Source organism: Pelodiscus sinensis, chromosome 2, assembly GCF_049634645.1.
Source record: "Pelodiscus sinensis isolate JC-2024 chromosome 2, ASM4963464v1, whole genome shotgun sequence".
Classification (NCBI taxonomy): domain Eukaryota; kingdom Metazoa; phylum Chordata; order Testudines; family Trionychidae; genus Pelodiscus; species Pelodiscus sinensis.
In genome coordinates, this window is record NC_134712.1 from 230,322,062 (window position 1) to 230,345,200 (window position 23,139).

Consider the following 23,139-nt stretch of genomic DNA (forward strand, 5'->3'; position numbering starts at 1 on the left):
AACTGAACAGAAAATTACCTCATCCCCAATTGAAATGTTGGAACACTTTCTGCCATTTTCTCCTGTGCCATTCACTCCATTCTTGCAGTAAGATTTATAATTGATTGTCACTCCTTTTGGTAGCTTGCTGTTTTCCAAGATAACCTCTGAAGACAAGGACTAAAACAAAAATTATTTATTAATTACATACCATCTAGCTTTAAAAGATTTGACTAATAAAGGTGGGGCCTATTAAATGAACAGAGACTTTCACAAAAATACACCCTTTACAGACCAGCCTCGACTACAGGAAAGGAACAAAGTCTGGAAAGAAATAAAATTGCACGTTATCCTTATTGGTGGGCACTGTTCAGAACGTTCTTAAGGAGCACCCTTAAAATTGTAAACAGTCCTCTCTCAGCCCAGGGTATTTTCTTAACAGTTCCCCAAAGATTCACTACTTCTGTTATAACCCACTTTCACTATTCTTTGAAGTACTACCATCATCATTCAAGGATCAGATGTAGTTCTTCTCCAGAACTTAATAACATGGCTCAAAGATTATTAAACATAGAAGTTGCTAGAAAAGCCTGGCTTCTTCCCTCTCCTTACAAAAAGAAAAGACCATGAAGGGAAAAATAAGTCATGACTTGTAGATTGCAAGAAAACGTTAGATGGATTTGAAAAGAGAAAATATTTTTTTTTCTTATTGGATACTTATGAATAAGATCACACAAAATATTTACATACGGCTGTGCAGTTTACATCAGAATTTGACAAGATTATGCATTTATCAACTTTCCATCTTCTACTCCATTCACAATGTTTTTTTTTTTTTTTTTTTTTTTTTTTTTAATAAAGAGTGTTCTACAGCAGGTTTCTCTAGATACTGATACCAATATAGTTTGAGAGGAACAAGGATAAAAGTTATGTGAATTAAAACTTACGTTGTAGGCATCAATAATCAGCTGAATCACATTGCTGGAATTTGCAGATAGAGTTCCAACTGCTGACTTTGGGATGAGATTTTTCAGTTCCTTTTAATATTAAAAGTAGAAAGTATAAATTCCTTTCACACAAATATAAATCCTACTCTAAAAGCTTCTTTATTTTGAAGACTGAGATACTTTACAACTGAGTTATTTAACACTAGAGTTACAAACTGGCCAGTCAATCATAGGGATGTGAACTGTTAACTGGTTCCCTGGGGAGCAGCCCCTCCACCCATCACTGAGGGCTGCTTTAGCCCAGCATCCAGCCAGCTCTAGCCCCAGCCCAGGGGCTGGGAGCCATCAGAGTCAGCCGCTGCTCCAGCCCAGTGAGATCCCGCTCAGTTGGTTAACTGGTTAACGGTTAAGGTTAATCTAACATTTAACCAGTTAACTGACTAGGAATATAAAATTCCGGTTAATCAATCACACCTCTCATTTCAAACCGTAAGTGTGCAATCAGAGAGCAGCAGAGACCAAACCACCCCCACCAAACCCTCCTACGCCCCCCCCCCCCCCCCCCCACCATACACACACACACCGAATACAGTACTGTGTTAAATGTAAATTCCTACAAAAATAAAGGGAAGGCAGCATTATTGTTCGACATAAAGTTTCAAAGCTGCATTAAGTCAATGTTCAGTTGTAAACTTTTGAAAGAACATCCATAACATTTTATTCAGATTTCAAACAACTTTCATTTCTGGGATGTTCATAATTCTGAGATTCTACTGTATGCTATCAGCAACTACAGGCAGTCCCCGACTTACGCAGATCCGACTTGTCGGATCCGCACTTATGAACGGGGCTTTCTCGCCCCGGAGGTTGAGGTAGCGGATTGCTACCTGCGAGCTCCGGGGCGAGAAAGCCCCGTTCGTAAGCTGCTCCGGTGCCCCTGGTCTGCTGGAGACCGTCTCCAGCAGACCAGGGGCACCGGGCGGGTTCCCGTGCTTCTGAGGCTTTGCCAGAGCAAAGCCTCAGAAGCGCGGGATCCGCCGCTGCTGCCGCTTGAGACCGGGTGCCTGTGGTCTGCTGGGGACGGTCCCCAGCAGATCACAGGCACCGGGACTGAAGCCGCAGCCGCAGGGGGGGGGGGGGGGGGGGTGTCCCGCGCCTCTGAGACTTTGCCAGAGCAAAGCCTCAGAGGCGCGGCACCCCGCTGCCGCTGCTGCTCTGCTCCCCGTGTCCCTGGTCTGCTGGGGGGGCGGGGGGGGGCGCGGATAGTGTGCCCCCCCCCCCCCCCCAGCAGACCAGGCTTTTGTTTTGGACCCTGGAGCAGAGCAGCTGGGGCGCTGCGGATTGGTCCTGCAGCACCCGCTCTGGGCACTACTGGACCAACCCTGCAGCACCCCAGGTGCTCTGCCCCAGATCCTGATTCAGCCGCTGCTGGTCAGTTTCAGCAGTGGCTGAATCAGGACGCCTGGGGCAGAGCAGCTGGGGTGCTGCTGGGTTGGTCCAGTAGTGCCGAGGAGTGGTGCTACTGGAGCAACCCAGCAGTACCCCAGCTGCTCTGCCCCAGGCGTCCCCAAGTCAGCCGCTGCTGAAACTGACCAGCGCTGACTACAGGAAGCCTGAGACAGAGTTGCTCTGCCCCAGGCTTCCTGGAATCAGCGCTGATCAGTTTCAGCAGCAGCTGACTTGGGGAAGCTTGGGGTTCTTAAGTTGAATCTGTATGTAAGTCAGAACTGGTGGTCAGTTTCAGCAGCGGCTGAATCTGGACGCCAGTTCCGACTTACATACAGATTCAACTTAAGAACAAACCTACAGTCCCTATCTTGTACGTAACCCGGGGACTGCCTGTACTCCCAAGACTAAGACAAACATCTTGCCATGTTTCAGTAACTTATTAGGAATAAAAAAAAAAGCATAACTGGAACATTGGAAACAAAATTCTGCAATCTTTAAAAATTATTTTAATACATATTTTGATTGAAAACCTTAATTTTCATTTATTTTATCCTTAATTTTTAACTTTAGTCACCTTAATTTTAAGCTAAAAATTCAGGCAATATTTAATTATGAAGCTACTTCTGTAACTATAAAAGGTTTGCATAGCCATAAGCCATATTTGCTTCTGCTGCATTAAAACAGCCCAAGAGAAAAAAAATCAACTGTCATCAAATGAAGATGAAAACAAGCTAGTTCTGCTGGTAAACCCATAAAACACATATAATGGAAAAACACCTTTTCTATCTCTCTAAATCTGGTATTGACATGAGTAGTTTTAATATCTGCTTAAGAGTTATTTGCTTTTCCAAAACCCCTTTCTCTTAAGCTCAGCTGAGATACCCATTCTCTTTTGGGTAAGTTTCCCCATATCCCTATTTATCCCAGGTATTTTGAAGCCAATGTGTATTTAAGGAAGTACTGCACATCAACTTCATCCTTAAAAAAGTAGGACTGTTATTTATAACCTCAAAGGAAGAAAGATGAAATCCCTTTTTGTTTGAAAAATAAAAACAGACTGGTAGGTTTGACACAGGAATAGGCAACTGCTCAAGAATAGTGCTTTGTAATTAGCAGACAGCAAAAAATCACTTTCATGGTCCCTAGTTTTCATACACATTTTAATTTTAAATCAAATTAATTTTGATGAATGCATACTAGATCATTAGAATCAGTCTCTCAATTGTCTGGAAAAATATAAGCAACAGAAGCTTTTCTCACTTATCTCACCTTGTAAACTGCCTGAAACTCCTCAGTTACAGCAAAAATTGTCTGAATGTTGTTCTCACTAAGCTTCTGTACCAGATGAGCAATAGAGGGATAATCCTGTAACATTAGACATGAAACTTAATTCAAATTTTGCAGATGCAGAATAATCTGTCTGAGTTTTTATTCTTCCATAATATTAATTTTTTTTAACTTTAATAAGCATACTTTAGACAACACTATAATATAACTCAAATCTTCAAATTCCCCATCCTATAAAGTCTCTAATTAACATTAATGTCTTCAACATATCTCCAATCCTGTTTCATAATACTTTTGTCATAATATATTAGCCCTTTGTGGTGTTTTATCCAGTAAAAAGTGAAAGAAACTGTGGAGCAAACAAAACTTTCTATTTTAATCTATGTAAAATGTATTAGGGAATGTGTACATGCATAAACCGTTTACAGCTATTTGTCTTTAACCTAGCCTTTATGTATTTTTGACATATATTTTATTGTATCTGCTTACCAAAAGCCACAAAAGCACAGTAGTTAACCACATTCTTATCTTAAAACTATTAGGCTACGTCTACATTGGCCCCTTCTCTGGAAGAGGCATGTTAATTTCCAACTTCAGAATAGGGAAATCTGCAGGGGATTTAAATATCCCCTGCGGGATTTAAATAAACATGGCCGCCGCTTTTTTCCCCGGCTTGGGGAAAAGCCGGAGAAAAGCGTCTAGACTGGCGCGATCCTCCGGAATAAAGCCCTTTTCTGGAGGATCTCTTATTCCTACTTTGAAGTAAAAGTAAAAGGGCTTTATTCCGGAGGATGTTAAGTTGTAATAAATCCTGGAATAATGAGGAAACACCACAAGACTGGAAGAATACTAATATTGTACCAATATTCAAAAGAGACAAGTGGGATGACCTGGGTATGGGTACATCAGTTAGCCAGATATCAGTCCTCCACAGAAAACAACAGAAAAGCAGATATGGGATTCAATTGATGAAGAATTTAAGTACAGGAATACAACTAATGCCAGTTTGTCAAATAAATTTAATTGTATTCTTTTGATGAAATTACAAGTTTGGCTGACAAAGATAGCTGTGCAGACATAGTACACTTTTGTATGATGTTTGACTTGGTACTAAATAACATTCAGATTTAAAAAATTAGCACTGTACAGTATCAACAGGGTTACCATTACATGGACTAAAAATTGACAAATCTAAAAGAAGTAGTTGCAAACGAGGAATAATTTAAGGAGAAAGTATCTAGTTGGCTCTGTGAAGATCAGTACCAGGCTTGATGCTAGTCAACATTTTCATCACTGATCTGGAAGTAAATATAAAATAAATGCTGATAACTTTTGGGGATGACAGAGACTGGCATTTAAAAAAATTTACTAACCTGTTCTGTAACTGTTGCTCTTCAAGATGTATTGCACATGTCCATGCTACTTCAAGGTGTATGCATGCCCAGTGAGATTCTTCCATTAGTGGTACCTGCCAGGGACGCACATATGCCTCTGATGCTTTCTGCTGCTGTGTGATGGCAGAAAGGATAGAACCACCCCCAACCACCATCAGTTCCTTCTCACCAGACTGATATAGAAGAGAAGCTGAAGGGACTGTGACATGTACACATGCCACACATCTTGAAGGACAACAGTTACAGACCAGGTGGGTAACTGTTTTTTCCTTGAGATGCATTGCACATGTCCATCCCATTTCATGCAATTCAAGAATACTTCAGTCTGGAGGTGGGATCAGAGTCTATTTGAACAACAATTTAAGGACTACTCATCCAAACCTGGTCCCTAAAATGCTGAGAGGCAACGGTGTGGGTCAATGACCAAACTGCAGCTCCACAAATGTCCTGGATATCTATAAAAGCTAGAACTAGAAAAACTGCAGAAGCTGTCTCTGATCTCACTCCTTAGAGCCAGGTGTGAGTACTCAAAAAACAGGAATTGATAGATCTACTAAACTCTTTAAAAAATGAAACACATACTAAACTAACTATATGTTTATAAAAAATGTACCAGCTATATACTCTAAAAATAAAAGGGAAAACATTGCCAGTGCAAGCTAGAACACTTCAACTGCTAACTCTGCGTAGTACCTGAGGGGGACTCAGGGTTGACTCCATTCCTTTATAACATTGTAGAGCAGCACAAGGCAGCAGAGGACGTACCTGCCTCCCGGGGAGGTTCTGCTAAGGGAAAGATCTTTAATGCTGGTGCACCGGAAGTGCTGTGCACATGTGCAATCACACAAAGAAGGATAAATAGGGACGAGGACAGCAGTCATTGGTCCAGTCAAACAAAATACATTTTAGTACAGCTTAATGTTGTGTTACACATCTAAGAATATGGAATGCAGGCCATTCCTGCAGATTTAGGGTTTATAGTCAACAAGTAACTAAACACAAGCTCCTAGAATTTATGCTTTGTACGTGTAAACAAGAGAATAGCAAGTAGAGAGACAATTTTACTTCTGTATATAGCATCTGAGAGAGAGATATCAGAATACTGTATTCAGTTCTGGTGGCCACATTTTAAAAGGGTATTTGAAAAATTGGAGAGGATACAGAAAAGAACCATAAAAAAGATTTGAAAGCAAAACAAAAAAAGTTTTAGATGAAACTTAAAGAGCTCAGTCTCTTTAGCTCGTTAAAAAGACAGGTGGTTTGATTACAGCATAGTATTAGTTTCACAAGGAGAAAGTATCAGCTACTAAAGGGCTTTTAAATCTAGCGGAGAAAGGTAATACAAGAACCAATGGCCAAACAAATTCAAATCAGGAAAAAAAAAAATCAGACCTGTGATTGTGATTAACCATTGAAACCAACTGAACAGGACCATAGTGCAGTGGTTCCCAACCTATTTTTATACCGCAGACCAGCAAACCCATTCATAAACTTTTGGTGGATCAGCAACATGTATTCACATATTTGCATATTCATTATGCAAACAACAAATATGCACATATGCAATAAAATGTTACCGGTCAGCCAAAACATGTATCCCAGCTCCCAGAGTCACCATGAACAGCCAGCTTCAGCTCCAGCAACTGCCAGCCATATGCCATGGGTATACTCCAATCCTGGCCCTGGAACAGCTGGCATGGGCGTGGCTTGGTAGTATGCTACGACCCGGTGGTCAGCGGTTGGCAACTACTGATGTAGTGGATTCGTATCTCTTGATCTTTTCAAGTTACAACTGGATGTCTTTCTGGAAGATATGCTATAGCTAAACAAAAGTTATGAGCCTCAATATAGGAGGAATGGGGTAAAATTTAATGGCTTGTGATATACAGGCAGCCAGGGTAGATGATCTAATGATTACTTTTTGGGCTTACAGTTTATTCATTTACTTTATTTTAGGCATCAAGACTTACATAGTAATGACTCATTGTGTACACGTTATTTTCCAGATGACACTTTCCATCATTCGGTAAAACAATTCCACCAAGTTTACCATCTCCAGCAAAGTGGAATCCAGCATCCGTAGAAAACACCAACAATCGTGTCACATTTCTCCATCCAATTTGTGTCTTAGGGGAAAAAAATGTAATGATTTTTTTTTAAATGAATAAAAAATAAAAATACCCCCTGAACTAATATATTTCAAGTTATACAACACACACTTAGAAATAAATACAAGAAGGTAGCCATGACTGGAATATTTAAAAAACACACACACACACACACACACACACACACACACACACACACACACACACACACACACTTAAAAAGGTATGGTTAATTTATGCACATATTTCACTCAAGTCTGTCCTGTATTATCAACAACAGCAATACTTGCAGAACGTCTTTCATCAGAGGATAACAAAACACTTTCTTACCTAGACTCGTCTGTTCTGCTCTCTGACTAGTATCTTGGTGGCACTTAGAGAAAAAACTGCCTATTTCATCTCATCTCGTCTGTTTTTAGCATATATTTTAAAAGAAATTTATGAAGGATACATTATATATGAACTTGTTTCATCTTGTTAAACATCCATCCACTTGCCTCAAAGTAGCAAAGATTTCATGATTGTGACTCTTCTTTTACACAAATTTTTGGGAAGAGAATGTTCGTGATCTGCCTCCCCTCCACAAAGAGGGCTCATATAATTTCAAATGTGCCAGTATTTGCCTTCAGTGAGTGGAATGTACATAATGTTTAAGTGCCTGCTTCCAATTCTGTTTGCTCTATCTCCACCTGCTGGCCTAAGGATAAATTTCTCAGTTTGGGTGGTAAAGTGAAATGGAGATTTTAAAACTTCAAGTCAACTGCAGTAAGACACTCAGATTTCATTAAACTAGTTTGATCTAATATAATAGTAAAGAAAATCGATATACACTTACCCCACAAACTGCAACTTGCATTATTGCATCAAATCCACCTTCAGGAGAATCCAAATTGCCAGAAATGTGTTGTTTACCTACAAGTTCATTGAATAGTTTTCCTTCACTGGTAAGGTTGAGCACATTTTTGTAACTAAATGGACTTGTACAGTTCTGGTCACCTGTACAAGGGTTCCTAAGTTTGGCTGGTGTGGTACTTATATACGGCATCACAGTTTTTTCCACAAAGGAGCCAAATCCTAAAACAGAACAACAAAACCTCTCAGTCACAGTGTAATGTTACTATATATAATCATGATGAACTACTGTACAGTTCCAAAAAATTCAATTTGCCCTCTCAATATTCCATGCATTCTTTTGTTTATTTTGGAATAGTTTCTAAAATCTATTTTACTAGAAGAATAGCAATAATATGAATTCTGTTCAATTTTCTTTTGCTAATTTTCAATCAGAATATATCAGTAATTTCAACTTTAAACAAAAATCTACAAATGGGAATTTCCTCTTTTCCCACACCCATTAATAATGAATCCTTTTTTACCAATTCGAAAATCTGAAGTTATTTTCTCCATTTCGGTCATTAGAGCAGTTCCAAGACTCTTCACATTCTCTAAATCATCCTTCATGGAGTAAGAGAGATCCATAAGGTAATAAAGATCAATAGGGTAATCTTCAGCTCTCTTAAATTTTAATGAAAACATCTGTGGTTCCCCTAGACCAACAAAAATAAACCCCATTCATTACAAAATGCAGACTAACCAGACTAACCAAACTGATAATAAATATACATTCCTTATTGAAGGTCTTTTACCAATATCCTAAAAAAAGGTCATACCTAACATGAATTAGTTTATTTGTATGAGTGGCAGTGATTAACTGAAAATCAATATGTTCAGGGTTTTTAAAAGTGAGTAACAATTTTGCATCTCCCATTTGTAACACCTTAAAGAAGCCTTGTTTTCGGAAAAGGTCTGAAGGCCAGCTCTTTCAATTCAGGTCTGTACATAGATTGTCTTATGTTGGTACTTGAAAATGTGTGACACCAAAAATCATTAGTCACTTTTGAAATCTTGGCTTCCATTTTAATTTCAACAAATAATGTTATTGCAAGACAAGTAGCACAGCTTTTTCCCCTTCTTTTTTACACCACTAAAACACGCAAAGACGATGCATATGTAAATGAAGGAAATTGAGTTAGTTTACCTTTCAGCCCTAACTCACCCCATTGATACTTATTGCAGTCTCAAAACACGAGGTTATAACATGTAATAAAAAACTCCAACATAAAATGAAAAAAGCAAGGATGAAAGACTTATTTCTAGGTTCTTTTTGCAGAAACATTGAAAAATATAGTCAACTAAGTGCTTCATGGTGAAACTAATCCTTAGAATTCCACTGCCAACTCTGCCCCAATGAAACAATGCTTTCCAAGATTATTACAGATAGAAGCTTGTCCCCTATGGCTCTACATAAGATATGGATATACACAGAGTCCAAATGAAGCCTACCAATGTGACGGTTTCTCCCTGGAAGTGCAGAACTGACACTTGGAACTTCAGGCTACACTCAGAATCATAATGATATTCTTAAGTCTTGAAAAGATTCTATCATAAAATGCTACAGAACGATACGGAAAACCTAACGGCGGCAAGAGTGAAATCTAAGTCTCTTCATGAGACACAGCACTCTGTTCTAAATTCTTCTATTTTAAATTACCCACAAGCCAAGGCCATGCTTTTGAGGTTCTGAAACTCACCAGAAGCAACTGTCTCCCTTCATACTTCCTAAAAGTTATTGCCATTGTGAAGGTTCAAGTCAAAATGCCACCTGTGATAAGTCACTTTAGTTTTACAAGCTCCCATAAAGCCACCTTTCAAACTTCTCACAAAGCTTCTCTCTTCCATCTACTTCTTAGTTTGCAGCTGCCTCAACTAGAATCCTAGTTTTAATTCTATCCAGATAAAGTAGTTCTTGGATGAACTGATCCCTAAATCAATTCTCATTTTACCCAAAAGATGGCCAGACTTATCAGTTTCCTAGCTCTCTGGAGTACTATGAAAATTTTCTCTTGTAAAAAGCTCTATTTTTTTGTTCAAAAGGAGCCAAATTCTCTATTTCATGGATGAAAATGGCTACAGAACTACTTGGTGCTCATTCATCTAGGTCTTCACCCAATTCCTTGGCTCCCTAGAACAAAAAATTATCTTATCTGGAAATCTGGCTGCTGGACTTTAGCTCTCATGGTTACCAAGACTCAAAAAGTATACCCTTCATTTCTCAACTAGTGCAGCCTTTGGGCACAGAGTGCTCTGGCAGACAGCAATGCCCTCATAACTTTTCATTTTCTATTTTCCAAAAGGTCACATTCCAGGATGACAAGTGAAAAGCGTTAGAAAATGTATCAATTTTGTTTTAACCAGTAAATTTGTCTTTTCATAAAATACTTTTAGGAATACAAGCTCCCCCATCCCCCATGTTTTTGTTATTTTGTTTTTCTCTCAAGAATATTCTGTGTAAATTATGTCCATCTACCTAAAGTTTATTCTCATTTGCCAGGTTATCTGAGAGTCTGTGGAGTTACAGGGATGGGGCTTCTCGCCTTCAAATCTCTGTGTTCCCTACTAACATTCATAATTTTTGCAAAAAGATATGATCATAGATAATATTGGAAGCATAAAAATTATATGAAGATAAGAATTAGTATCTTCATACCTGTCCGCAACTTCAGTACTAATTGCTGGGGCTGGATCTGGGTAATGTCCTCTGGTTTCAGCTTTTCTGCAGTACCTTTGCTACGATTTGTTACCTCTTTATTTTTGTGGACTTCTTTGGTACCTCTAGGATTTTCTATTTCACTCACAGAGCATCCCTTTTTCATTAGTGCTTCTAACTCATCACATCGGGCTGAAGTTGGCTCTCCTTCTTGTAAAAAGTTCTAAAAGATATGGGGAAAACAACATCAAACTTACAGTAATTTACAATCTGTAACACATGGCTTGAGTATACACTACTTCTTTGTATTTATTCCATTATTTTTATGCACCAACGACCTCTAGAGCAGTGTTTCTTAAGCTGTGTTCTGGTGTGCCCGAGGCAGACAGAGGTCTGCCGCAGAGAAAAACAGAATTCAAAATGACTGTCCCTCCCCAACCAAAAATCCTTGATGTTCCTCATTAAAAAAAAATATTGTTTAGTGTTCCTCGGTCTTAAAAAGTTTAAGAAACACTGCTCTAGAGACCTGGGCAATTTCTGAAGTGTATTTTAAATTCAGAGTTTTATCTTTTACAAACATATTGATTTAGTAAATTTAGTAACAACTATAGTGAAAAATTTATCCAGTGCAGCAGTTTATGGTTAACTTTAATAGACAATTTGTACATGTGACTGACGCCAGGTAAACGAAAGTGTACAAAATAACTCTTCCAACAGAAACATGAAGTCACCATTCAATTAGCTACTCTGACTGAAAGTCACATTTGGTGGTTTTAGAGCCGATCTGCCTTTCCTTAACTACCATGCAAGAAACTGAACACATTTAACTGATATGTGCTGTGACAAAACTTTAGTTTTGCTTTCATTGCAAGTGTTGCAATTAAATAGTACACCATAGTATCTGGATAGACTGTAACACAGAGGTGGGCAATAATTTTAGAAGGGGGGGCCACTTCTCAAATTTCTGAAGTGGCCCCGGGATGCCCCACAAGGGATGGGGCCTCAGCCAGAAGCGATGGGGCAAGAACACTTCCATGCACTCTCCACCCACAGCTCCTGATTGGCCTGGGGGCAATGGAATCCCATGAAGTCTTTTCTTCCTGGTGCCTCTAGAGAACTCCAACAGCTGGCGGTTCCCTCTAGGCACCGCACACCCCTTGCAGGGTGAGAGACTTCGCGCATTCTCCTTGCCCCCAGGCCAATCAGGGCCTATATGTGGGGGAGCATGTGAAGTCTCTCATTCCCTGCTCCCGCTCCTCAAGTGGCATGCAGTGCTTAGAGAGAACTGCCAGCTGTTCAAAACAGTTGGGCTACGTCTAGATTGCAAGCCTCTTTCGAAAGAGGCTTTTTCGAAAGATACTTTTGAAAAAGCCTCTTTCGAAAAAGAACATCTAGACTGCAAGCACTACTTTCAAAAAAGCAAGCCGCTTTTTCGAAAGAGAGCACCCAGGCAGTCTGGATGCTCTCTTTCGATAAAGCCCTGTTTGCATTCAAGAACGCCTTTTTTCAAAAAAGCACTTTAGAAAAAAGGCATTCTTCCTCGTGAAATGAGGAGTACCGCCGTCGAAAGAAAAGCCGCGTTCTTTCGATTTTATTTCGAAAGAACACGGCTGTAGTCTAGACGCAGGTGAAGATTTTTTTTTTTTTTTTAAAGCTACTTTTATTCGAAAAAACCTTGCAGTCTAGACACAGCCTTGGTGGTTCACTCTAGGTGCCGCACACTCCTGACAGGGGGAAGAAACTTCTCATGCTCCACCATCCCCAGGTCTTGTTTGGCCTGGGGGCAGGGGAGCAACAATGCTTTCTTGCCCACCTCTGTTGTAATAGAATTACAGTGTTTTGGTGACCTGAAGAGCTCTGTGTAACTCAAAAGCTTGCCTCTTTCACCAACAGAAGTTGTTCCAGTAGAAGATATTACCACATGCACATTCTCTCTTTAGTGCTCTAATGCATACAACTCCTGACACAGTTGGAAAAAAATTCAGTGAGGAGAAAGAGAAGCAGGAGTAAGGAATATACTTTTAAACTAAAAGTTGTTGGGAAAAAATTGTCTTGAACAAAAGCTACAATCCACAAAAAGCATTTTGACCTGTAAATACAGTATGAATACATGCACTCGTAAGGGCTTCCAGCATAAAGTACTTTTAATAACAGAAAGAAATAGGACTTCTTTCAATACATAAAACAAATTGAAAAAATCTTATGTACACTCCTAAAACATGTCATACACATTTCTTTCATGTAGTTCCTCACCGGTTTCACATAATCTGCAGCCAAAAGGACAAAGTTCAAGTTAACTAGATAAACTAAATACATTCCAATATTTACTAGGGCGATGGACTGCGGTGTGTATGAAATAGTAAATAAGTAATACTGTCTTTATGTATTCAATCTTCTTATTAAAAATCAGGAAACTTATGTTATAACTTGCATTTGGAAACAACCATTCTAATTAATGTAAAACACTCTCCAGAAAAGTTCCTGCTTTTAGTTTTTTAAAATTTTCTGAAAGCTTAACATTTTCCATACCCTGCTCCTGTTCAGTTCTCTCTCTCTCTTTCCACTCCCCATCCCACCGTCCCAAGTTGGAGAAAACAATACAAATAAATTGTATGATATTATCTGATACAGTCCCTTTATATCCAGTCTTAAATTATGTGCTTCCTGACTTGGGTGCTTAATTATATAATCTTGCATTCTCTCTCTCTCTCTCCCCCTCTCTCTCTCTACATATACATAAATAAATAAATAAATACAATCTTTTCCTGTGGGATGGCAGAGTAACACCAAGACATCACTCACGTTGCTCCGTCCCCTGCTCCAAGGCCAGAACGGCCCCTCGCCATGCTACCAGCCTTACTGGCTGCAGCCCCTCCACATGACAGCCCCTTTACTTACCACCATCCCCTGCCAACAACCTGCAACCTCCAGCCCCCTCACTCAAACCCCCGCTATGGGTGTCTCAGAGGAGACCTAAGCTCAGACTAGCTCCTCCCCGGCCAGCCACATGCCTGCAAGGCAGGCAAGGAGGCACTCGGGCAGCATAGACCTAGGGTAACCCTGCTGCAGTTCTTGGCGCTCATGGGGTGCTGGGCCTGCAGGCTCAGAAGCAGCGCAAGTGCAGGGCGAGGCACCCTGTGTCTCCGGCTGCCCATTGCTCCGTCCTCCGCTGCATCCTGAGCCACTCTGGTGGAAACCGATGCCGGAACTCAGCAGCATTTGGAGTGACTGCCAACCTGGCTGAGTGGATTCAGGGTAGCCAGGGAGAGGGCACCTGATTCTGCATGACGACGCCCAGAGACCCCCCTCATTGCCTGGCCCCACAGCCCTCTTTCCAGCCTTTATGTAGTCAGTCCCTCCCTTCCTCCCTCCCTTAGTCTCCCACCCCCCATTCAATGTGGCAAGTGCCAGGTGCAAAGCGAAATGTTACACATCCATGGCCTCCCCATCCTCCATTGCACCGCGAGTGGCTGCATCCTGAGCCCAGTTGAACCTGACCGCCATAGCCCAGCAACTCCTGAGGCTTCACAAAGGGGCAACCCAGCAGCATTCAGAGCGGCTGCCATCCCACTGGTGCCATATCCTTGGTAATTAGGTTGTCCGTTCGTGAGAGGCGGCAGGGAAGAAGGGGGATAGGATGTATGTTGGGATGAATGGTGCAGTAAGAGGGGGTGGGGGTGAGAGGGATATAGGAATGGAGGCAGGGGGATGGGCAGTGTGAGGATATGGAGGGGGCGAGGTTAGAGAAGGATGGGGGTGTAGGAATGGAGGAAGGAAGTGGTGATAGGGATAGGTAGGGGAGGAGTTAGGAAGAATGCGTAAGTAGGAATGGAGGCAGGAGGATGGGCAGGGTGGGGAGGAGGCTTGGGAACATGGTGGATGTAGGAATGGAGGCAATGGAATAGGAATGGAAGGAGAGGGGTAGACTTTGGGCTATGGAGTTCCAGGCTCTGGCTCTCCTCCTTGCCAGGGCCGGGGAGGAAGGGAGAAGAGCTGGGACTACCTACCCCCAGAGAGAGGGAGGTTGGTGAGCAGGGGGCTTCACTCCGTAGTTTGTATAAAATATAAAAAAACCTGCCAAACCACGCTAAGAATCAAATGGCAAAAATGCCAGCATTTCAGGTATAAAACATATCTAAGCTTCTCAAATGCTCCTCTCCCAGCTTCTCTCTTTCATTTTGTCTGCATCTAAAATTACCAATCCTCAAATGTCACTGGTAGAATATAATTAAAACATATCCAGACAGACTCCAGGCTGGGATGATTTTAAATAACTATGAGACAGATCGTAGATCTATGCGCCCTTAACACTTGGCAATGAAAGAGAAATAAAAATCTCTGGCACTTTCTTATGCGCAGATCTAGCCAATGCAGATTTCATCCCAGTTATTTCATAAAGATATTTGAATTGTTCTTTTAGCTTTGATTTAGACATCGCAGACATTGAAGTAAATGGCTACTACAGAAAATCATAAAAGAGATAAGAATAGATACAGTAGGCTTCCAATAATCTGGCACCCGTTGGACCCAGGGGGTGCCGGATTATCGGATATGCCGGAATATCAGGAGGTACTCCAGTGGGGTGCTGTGACAGATCTGCCGGGACCTGCACTGCATGGGGGGGTCGGTGTGGAACGGCACAGGGAGGGCGAACCCTCCGCATTGTTGCGGGGAGGCGGTGGAAGCCCCGTGCAGCCGGCTTGCAAGCAGAGAAACTTGTAAGCGATGGCAGTGGAGAGGGGGCGAGAGGCAGGCAGCTGTTTAAAGCGGGCGGGAGAGAGTGGGAGGGTCATTGGGGAACGTTGCCTGCCTCTCGCCCCCTCTCCACCGCCACCGCTTACAAGTTTCCCCGCTTGTAAGCCGGCTGCGCAGGGCTTCCACCGCTTCCCCGCAACACTGCGGAGAGTCCGCCCCTCGCCGTGCCATCCCCAGTCCACCTGCCTTCCTTAAACAGCTGCCTACCTCTCGCCCCCTCTCCGCCACCGCCTCTGGGCAGCTCCGATTGTCCAGCTGGCCGGAGCACTTCCGGGTTTCAGTTGGTGCCGGACTACTGGATGCCGGACAATTGGGAGTTTTACTGTAAATCATTTTAGGGTATGAAAACATCTAGGACAAAATATCAGAGAAAGTATTTCACAAATATACTCACTGGCTCTTTGCACCAGCCACAGTTTGGTCCTGCCTGTATACATTCCCCACATGATTTTGCATTAGCCTTTATACAATCACTTCCACCTGTCAGGGAACATAAATAAATTATTTCATTTTACAATATACTGGTAATCACACTTATTTTTTTAAACCAATTGCTCATGACTAGCCCTGTAAAACAAGGTTAATCCAGTTCAAACAGGCCACAAAGAAAAGCAAAATATAAGCTATTTTATTATTATTATTGCTTCTCTGTTATAATTAAGTACATGAAGGCAAATGTGTGCTATTTATATTAAATGTAACCATGGTAAAATATACAGTTCAAATTAATCTATTTCTGAATTCAAGGATTTTACAAAATTTAAGATGTACCTGTTTGGGCCAATCCATGCCATATCGAGCAACATAGTAATACAACCCAGAGGAACAAGTTGAAATTTGTCTGAAAAATAAAATGTAAGTAGTTGAACCATTTATATATCAAACGTAATTGGGCAACATGATAAATATGGACATGCAAATACAATTCAGACATTATTGTGATGACACGTTTCAATTATTCTTATTACATAGATTAGATAAATGTGTTATGACCTGACTAAACAATATATTATTGTAGTTGTAGTATATGCAGACTAGGCATTATTCTAGAAAGGTGCCACTGTGGAAGGTTATTTTCAAATTATTTTTTTAAGACTTTCTTGTCTTGATACGAGTGGTCTTATGGAACCTTAGAGATTTAACAAAATATACAGAATCATGAGCTTTTGTGAGTAAGAAGTATTGGGTTTTGCTATATATTTCTATATATTATGATTAGTTTCTAAGGTGCCACTGGACCACTCATTTATGAAGTTACAGACTGACAGCTACCCTTCTGAGACTGCTTCACTTGCTACAATTAAGTTATGAGGGCCTGCCTACAAGCACATTCAGTTTTCAGCAAACTAGGTGGTGAATGTGCCCCTCACTTGCCTGCTGCAAACTAACTGTCCATGGAAAACCTGCTGATGCACAGTAACAATTCCTCACTGTGCTGTGATCTACCCTGCTTTGAAACAGAAATAGATCAAAACATACTAACCATTACTTCAAGTTAGCTGGGTCTTATCAGCGATGGGCAACCAAGAATACCTGAGTGGCCTCCATCACAGTGGGCCACAGCAGTCCGTGGCTCACTGGGGTTCCACTTCTGGCCCACGGACTCCTTATCTGCCCACGCGTCTCTCGTGCACTGGACACTGGAACCCCACACTTTCAGTGCTTCCCAGCATTTTTGGGGTACCACAAATACACTGATTCTTGCTCAGTCCCCATCCCGCTCCCTTCCTACCAGAGCTGGAACGCTGTAAATCAGCTGTTTGTGGCTGTTCAAGCTCTAGGAGGGAAGAGGAGAAGTGGGACGGAGTGCGAATCAGGCGATTTCAGAATTTGGTAAATTTTCAGATTGGAGAGGGGTGGTGTCCCCCAAGGGTCAGTCCTGGGACCAATCCTTTTCAACTTATTCATAAATGATCTGGAGAAAGGGGTAAGCAGTGAGGTGGTAAAGTTTGCAGATGATACCAAACTGTTTAGGATAGTCAAGACAGAAGCAGACTGTGAGGGACTCCAAGAAGATCTCACCAAACTGAGTGATTGGGCAACAAAATGGCAAATGAAATTTAATGTGGATAAGTGTAAAGTAATGCACATTGGGAAAAATAACCCCAACTATACGTACAGTATGATAGGAGCAAATTTGGCTCTCACAAATCAGGAAAGAGATCTTGGAGTTATCGTGGACAGTTCTCTGAAAACTTCCACACAGTGTGCAGCGGCGGTCAAAAAGGCAAATAGGATGCAAGGAATTATTAAGAAAGAGAGATAGAAAATAAGACCCAGAATATCTTACTGCTCCTGTATAAAACGATGGTACGCCCACATCTTGAATACTGTGTACAGATGTGGTCTCCTCACCTCAAAAAAGATATTTTGGCCTTGGAAAGGGATCAGAAAAGGGCAACTAAAATGATTAGGGGTTTGGAACGGGTCCCATATAAAGAGAGGTTAAAGCGACTGGGACTTTTCAGTTTAGAAAAGAGGAGACTGAGGGGGGAATATGATAGAGGTATATAAAATCATGTGTGGTGTGGAGAGGGCCGATAAAGAAAAGTTATTTCTTAGTTTTCTAAATAGAAGAACTAGAGGACACCAAATGAAATTAATGGGTAGCAGGTTTAAAACTAATAATAGAAAGTTCTTCTTCACACAGCGTGTAGTCAACCTGTGGAACTCCTTGCCAGAGGATGCTGTGAAGGCGAGGACTATAATAGAGTTTAAAGAGAAGCTAGATAATTTCATGGAGGTTAGGTCCATAAAAGGCTATTAGCCAGGGGATAAAATGGCGTCCTTGGCCTCTGTTTGTCAGAGGCTGGAGAAGGATGGCAGGAGACAAATCGCTTGATCACTGTCTTTGGTCCACCCTCTCTGGGGCATCTGGTTCTGGCCACTGTCGGCAGACAGGATACTGGGCTGGATGGACCTTTGGTCTGACCCAGTACGGCCGTTCTTATGATTTGTGGTTCTCCGAAAGTGCTGGGAGAAAGTGAAAGGAGAAGGAAATGCATGAATGGAGCAGACAAAACGTCCATAGGCCACAGATAGGACCCCAGTGGACCACATGGAGTCCAAGGGCCACAGGTTGCCCACCACTAGTCCATATGATTAGTGACTAATGGCAGGCCACATAGACTTGAGCTTGTTGCAAACTAAATGTTCACATAGACAAGTCATAAGTGTATTATTTTGCATTTATCAACACTGAATTTTATCTACTATTGTGATGTCCATTTTCTATGGTTAGCTCCCTCTGATTTCGTCACATTCTCACCTGCAAAATTTTGCTACCTCTTTGCTGTCCTCTCCATCAGTTTGTTAACAATATAAAACACTTCACATAGTATAGGCCCTGGAGGTATCCTCTTGATAATCCTTTGCCATGATGAAAGCTGATGATTTATTCTTTAATCTTTGTGTCCTGTCCCTTAGTCAGGTTTGATCAATGACAATACTTTGCCTCTCATGCCACAATAGTCTCCTTAATTTAACAGCTTCTAGTTACAGATTTTGCTAAGGCTTTTCAAAAGTATAAATAAATTATTTCAGGTGGCTCTCCTTCACATATATTGAGTGAATTCTAACAGATTTGGGGTTTTGGGGTCCCCCCCCCCAGAAACTGCATTCTTTTGAAGCTAACGTATCTGGATCTTCTAGGCCTTTTGTTTTTCTGTTTTAACTGTTTCTACAATTTTACTAAGCATAGATATAAGGCTTATTCATCTCTAATTCTCTGGCTTCCCCATAAAATCTTTTTCTAAATTTAAGAACAACAACAACTATCTTCCAGTCTTCTGGTGGTAGTTCTTTTTAATAAGATATTTCATATTTTTATATAAAAAAATTGGCTTTTTAAATTTAAATCAAATAATAGGATTTTTTTCACTAAACCCGTTTAAAATTAATTTTGATATGTGTCAAACTATGTTAAAGTAGTACATGTTTACTGCCAAGTTTTAAAGAAAATCAAACCACTGAGCAGGTAGAATCTCTGGCTGAACACTCAGAACAAACGTTTGTTAAAGTGATAAACCAACTTTTAACAGCAGCATACTCTTCTGCACATGCAGAGAGAATATCTTCCTCGCTTTCATTTATTCAGCTAGTTCAGTTCAATTATAGCTCCCTGAAAGTTAAAAAACCAGCTGGAAGTTGAAAAGTAGAAGGACTTGTCTTCCCTCTTCCAATTTATGAATAAAAGCTAGGTGTAGGAAGATGAGAGCTACCAGTTTTAAAAACCAGAAGGATATGGTGCCCAGACAATCAGCTCAATTAACTTACTGATCATATTTAATTTGTTTAATAAACTGGTTAAATGCAAAATATATTTTGATTAACTCGCTTTTTTCTTATATATCCAGCTCATTAAAGGTAGCTTTATTTAATCAATAAAAATTAAAAATGCTGTTTGTGCATTTGAATGATAATTTCCATGCAAATAGAACTTGATACAAATCATAAGTAAAAAAAATAAATCCAGTGAATAACTGTATTGTCTACCATAATTAAAAAAATGTAAAAAAATAAGAATCTGGATAAATGCAAAATATGCTTCATAATTTCTTAATAAATATAGTTATTGTGTATTCTCTTCATTACCACAAAGAAACATTAAATTTATTGTAAAGGCTCTATTTAACTGTAAAACAACATGATTTAATAGTGAAATGTCAATATGAATCAAATGTTCTGTAGGTAAAGAATTAAGAAATACAAATGCAAAACAATATTAAAATCAGTTACTTAAATCAAGGATTCCTGCTTGACAATTTAAAATCATAATTAAAATTGGTGATTTAAAATGGCTTTGGTTTTAAATCAGTCCATCTTGCTTCTACTTCATACTTAAGCTCCATCAAATCTCACGGACACATACTTGATATTCTATAAATTATCATTTTGTACCAACATTTTTCTTCTGGCACTTCAATAAATGATAGTACCTCATTTTTATTACCAAAAAAGAACAGTCTGATTCACAGAAATCATGTATTTTATAAACATTCTTAATTGGCCCCTTTATCCTTGGTGCTTGAGAAAACCCACAAATTTAAATGAAACATTAGAAAAAATGTCCTATTTTTGTGATATGTTGGGCTAAGTACCAGTCTCTCAAGGAAATCTGTAGAAGCATCATTTTTTCAGTTATTTAAAATGAGATTGAACAAGACACTGCATAACATGCTATAGAAAACATGCCTACATTTAGCTATGACCTAAAAGGTTTTCCCTCCTTTTTTACCTTCCAGGCAATTGCTATTTTAGGAAGATACCACAATGATGAAAACACTCTTTTGCTATCATTTCATCTAGTTCAAACGGTCATGAATTAGTTAAAATCATGCACCATTTTCAAAGTTAAGATTCTCCTTCTGTTCTCAGAATGAAGGTTGATGGAAGTCATAGATAATCCAAGGTTAGAGTGGAGATTCTAGTGTGTACAATAATGTTCCATAGTGTACTGTAGGGATGTAAAATTTCAATTAATTGGCTAATCGAATAGTTGATGCAATTTGCACTGACTTTTCGATTAGTTGATAAGGGCCTCTCTGCCTTTGAAATGTAGCAACAGGCCTAAGGAGCACGGGGCCAGTGCAGGACTCAAATAGTCTCCCTCTGGCCCCATGCTCCCCGGGGCACTTCAAAACGGTAGAGCTGTGTGGAGCTCAGGGTCAGCGCTGCCGCTTTGAAATGCTGTGTGCAGCCCGGGGGTATCTGGGATTCCCAGCTGGCCCTGGGGACTGTATGAGGCATTTCAAAGCGGCAGTGCTGACCCCTGGCTCTACATGGCACTGCCACTTTGAAGCACTCCCTCCTCTTCCCCCACCTAGCTGCCTCTTTCTGATAGAGGCAGAAAGGGTAGTGAGCAACTAGTTGACTAGCGTGTCGACTATGCAATTAGCATTTGCTTATCAGATAGTCGACTAGTTGTTCACATCCCTAGTCCACTGGAATATAAATACATATGAAAGGTTTTTATTTCCATGTTTTCATTCCATAGGAATCTGAGGCCCTTCCAAATATCCTGAAAGTATCAAAATGCAACCTAATGAAATTTAGACAGGAAGAAATCAAATTTAGTAGGATATTTTACTGTAAAAATGTAAAAAAAAAACTTAGAGACAATATTTTAAAAAAGACATTGATACAAATTAAAAAAAAAACATTTTCATATAACTATTTACAAAAGAAGCATCTCATTCTCAATGTAAAATGACTTTAAAACGGATCTGAAAATACCAAGAACCAGGCAACAAATAAGCGCTTTGTTGGCGCTAGAAATCTTAATAATAATATCCCTAAAAGATATACCAGTAAGTCACATATTATGCATATTTTCTTAGAAAAGAATAGGATTTGAATGTTTACAAAACACTATATCCAGAAAATTACTGGACTGTTAGCTTTCATAATTATTATGGAAACACCTGGAAGTGATTCCATAGCATTCTAAAACAGACCACATGTTCCTGTTTTTCTCTAAAAGTATATTACTAGTATGAAATTTCACATCTCAGGCATGTTAAGTAAATCTTATCTGGTTTCTATTCATAGTATTTTTATCAGAAAATACTTGACAATGGACTGTTGCTACAAATTTTCTTGGGCAGTTTTACATTTCTTTGGAGTCAGATTTCTTTTGAAAAAACCATATTTGCGAAAAATAGATTGGAAAAGAATGATTAAATGTGGAACTATATGGATTAGGGATGTAAAATCCCATTTAATCAGTTAACTGGTTAAATGTTATGTTTAACTAGTTAACTGCTTAATTGGGATCCCACAGGTGGTGGGCCCAGCTGGAATGGAGTGTCCCCCCACCTGCGGCAGGGGGGTGACTACTCCAGCCTAGCTGGGCCACAGGTTTAAACAGTTACCAATAAGCATGTCTCAGTAAGGGTGATGCTTACCAGTTAACTGGTTACATCTCTAATAGGAATAAGCTTTTTGTTTCCCTCCCCCTCCCCATCCATCCACGATTCAGGAGCATTTATAGTTGCTACTGAAAGTTTACAACATATGTATCCAAGCCTGAATGATAGGAGCACTTAAGTCTGACTGAAAATCTTCTCTATTGGAACCTATACTTTTTTAAAATCCAGTTTTATCCTACAATGGATAGTAAGAGTGCACTTCTATCCTCAGAAGATCTGTGTTCTCCATTCGACTGTTAACCCTAATCTAAACATTTTAAAAAAAACAACCTAGGAAATTAAGACCAAAAAAATTGTGCAGCAGTTAAGGTTGCTACACTCACGTGTGCACATAATATACTTGACAAAAAGAATTGGAAAGTTAAGCTACCTAACAGAGCATACATAATCCTCTGTGTCTCACACACCAGCATTCCCTCTGATTTTTATGGCCATATGTGGAATTAATTTTGTTGTGTGCACCTGTATATTGGTTCAAGTAACAAAATTAATTCTTCATGTGGACTAAGGATGTTAAGGACTAGTCGACTAACCAATAAACAAATGCTTATTGGATAGTCAAGTCAACTAATCTCTTCCTTCCCCCTCCCCCTTGCTGCTTCTATCTGATAGAGACAGCAAGAGAGGTGGGGGGAGAAGGGGTACTTCAAAGCAGAAGCATGAACTCCATGCGGCGCTGCTGCTTGAAACGCCATGGCAGCGTTTCAAAGTGGCAGTGTCGCACAGCTGATCCTGGGCTTCGTG

General features: G+C 40.2%; 1 protein-coding gene across 2 annotated transcripts in view; it reads right to left on the minus strand.

Annotated features, from left to right (window-relative positions):
• The window catches only part of ITGB1 (integrin subunit beta 1), a 95,129-nt gene that overhangs the window by 34,169 nt on the left and 37,821 nt on the right, over positions 1–23,139 (minus strand). For both annotated transcript variants that reach the window (XM_075922675.1, XM_075922676.1), the window contains exons 2-10: positions 16,238–16,307; positions 15,861–15,946; positions 10,712–10,934; positions 8,541–8,711; positions 8,000–8,238; positions 7,027–7,182; positions 3,645–3,740; positions 927–1,016; positions 19–159 (exon numbers count right to left, since the gene is read on the minus strand). In XM_075922675.1, the coding sequence (XP_075778790.1) occupies positions 19–159; positions 927–1,016; positions 3,645–3,740; positions 7,027–7,182; positions 8,000–8,238; positions 8,541–8,711; positions 10,712–10,934; positions 15,861–15,946; positions 16,238–16,307 (1,272 nt within the window). The remainder of the gene's footprint in view (positions 1–18; positions 160–926; positions 1,017–3,644; positions 3,741–7,026; positions 7,183–7,999; positions 8,239–8,540; positions 8,712–10,711; positions 10,935–15,860; positions 15,947–16,237; positions 16,308–23,139) is intronic.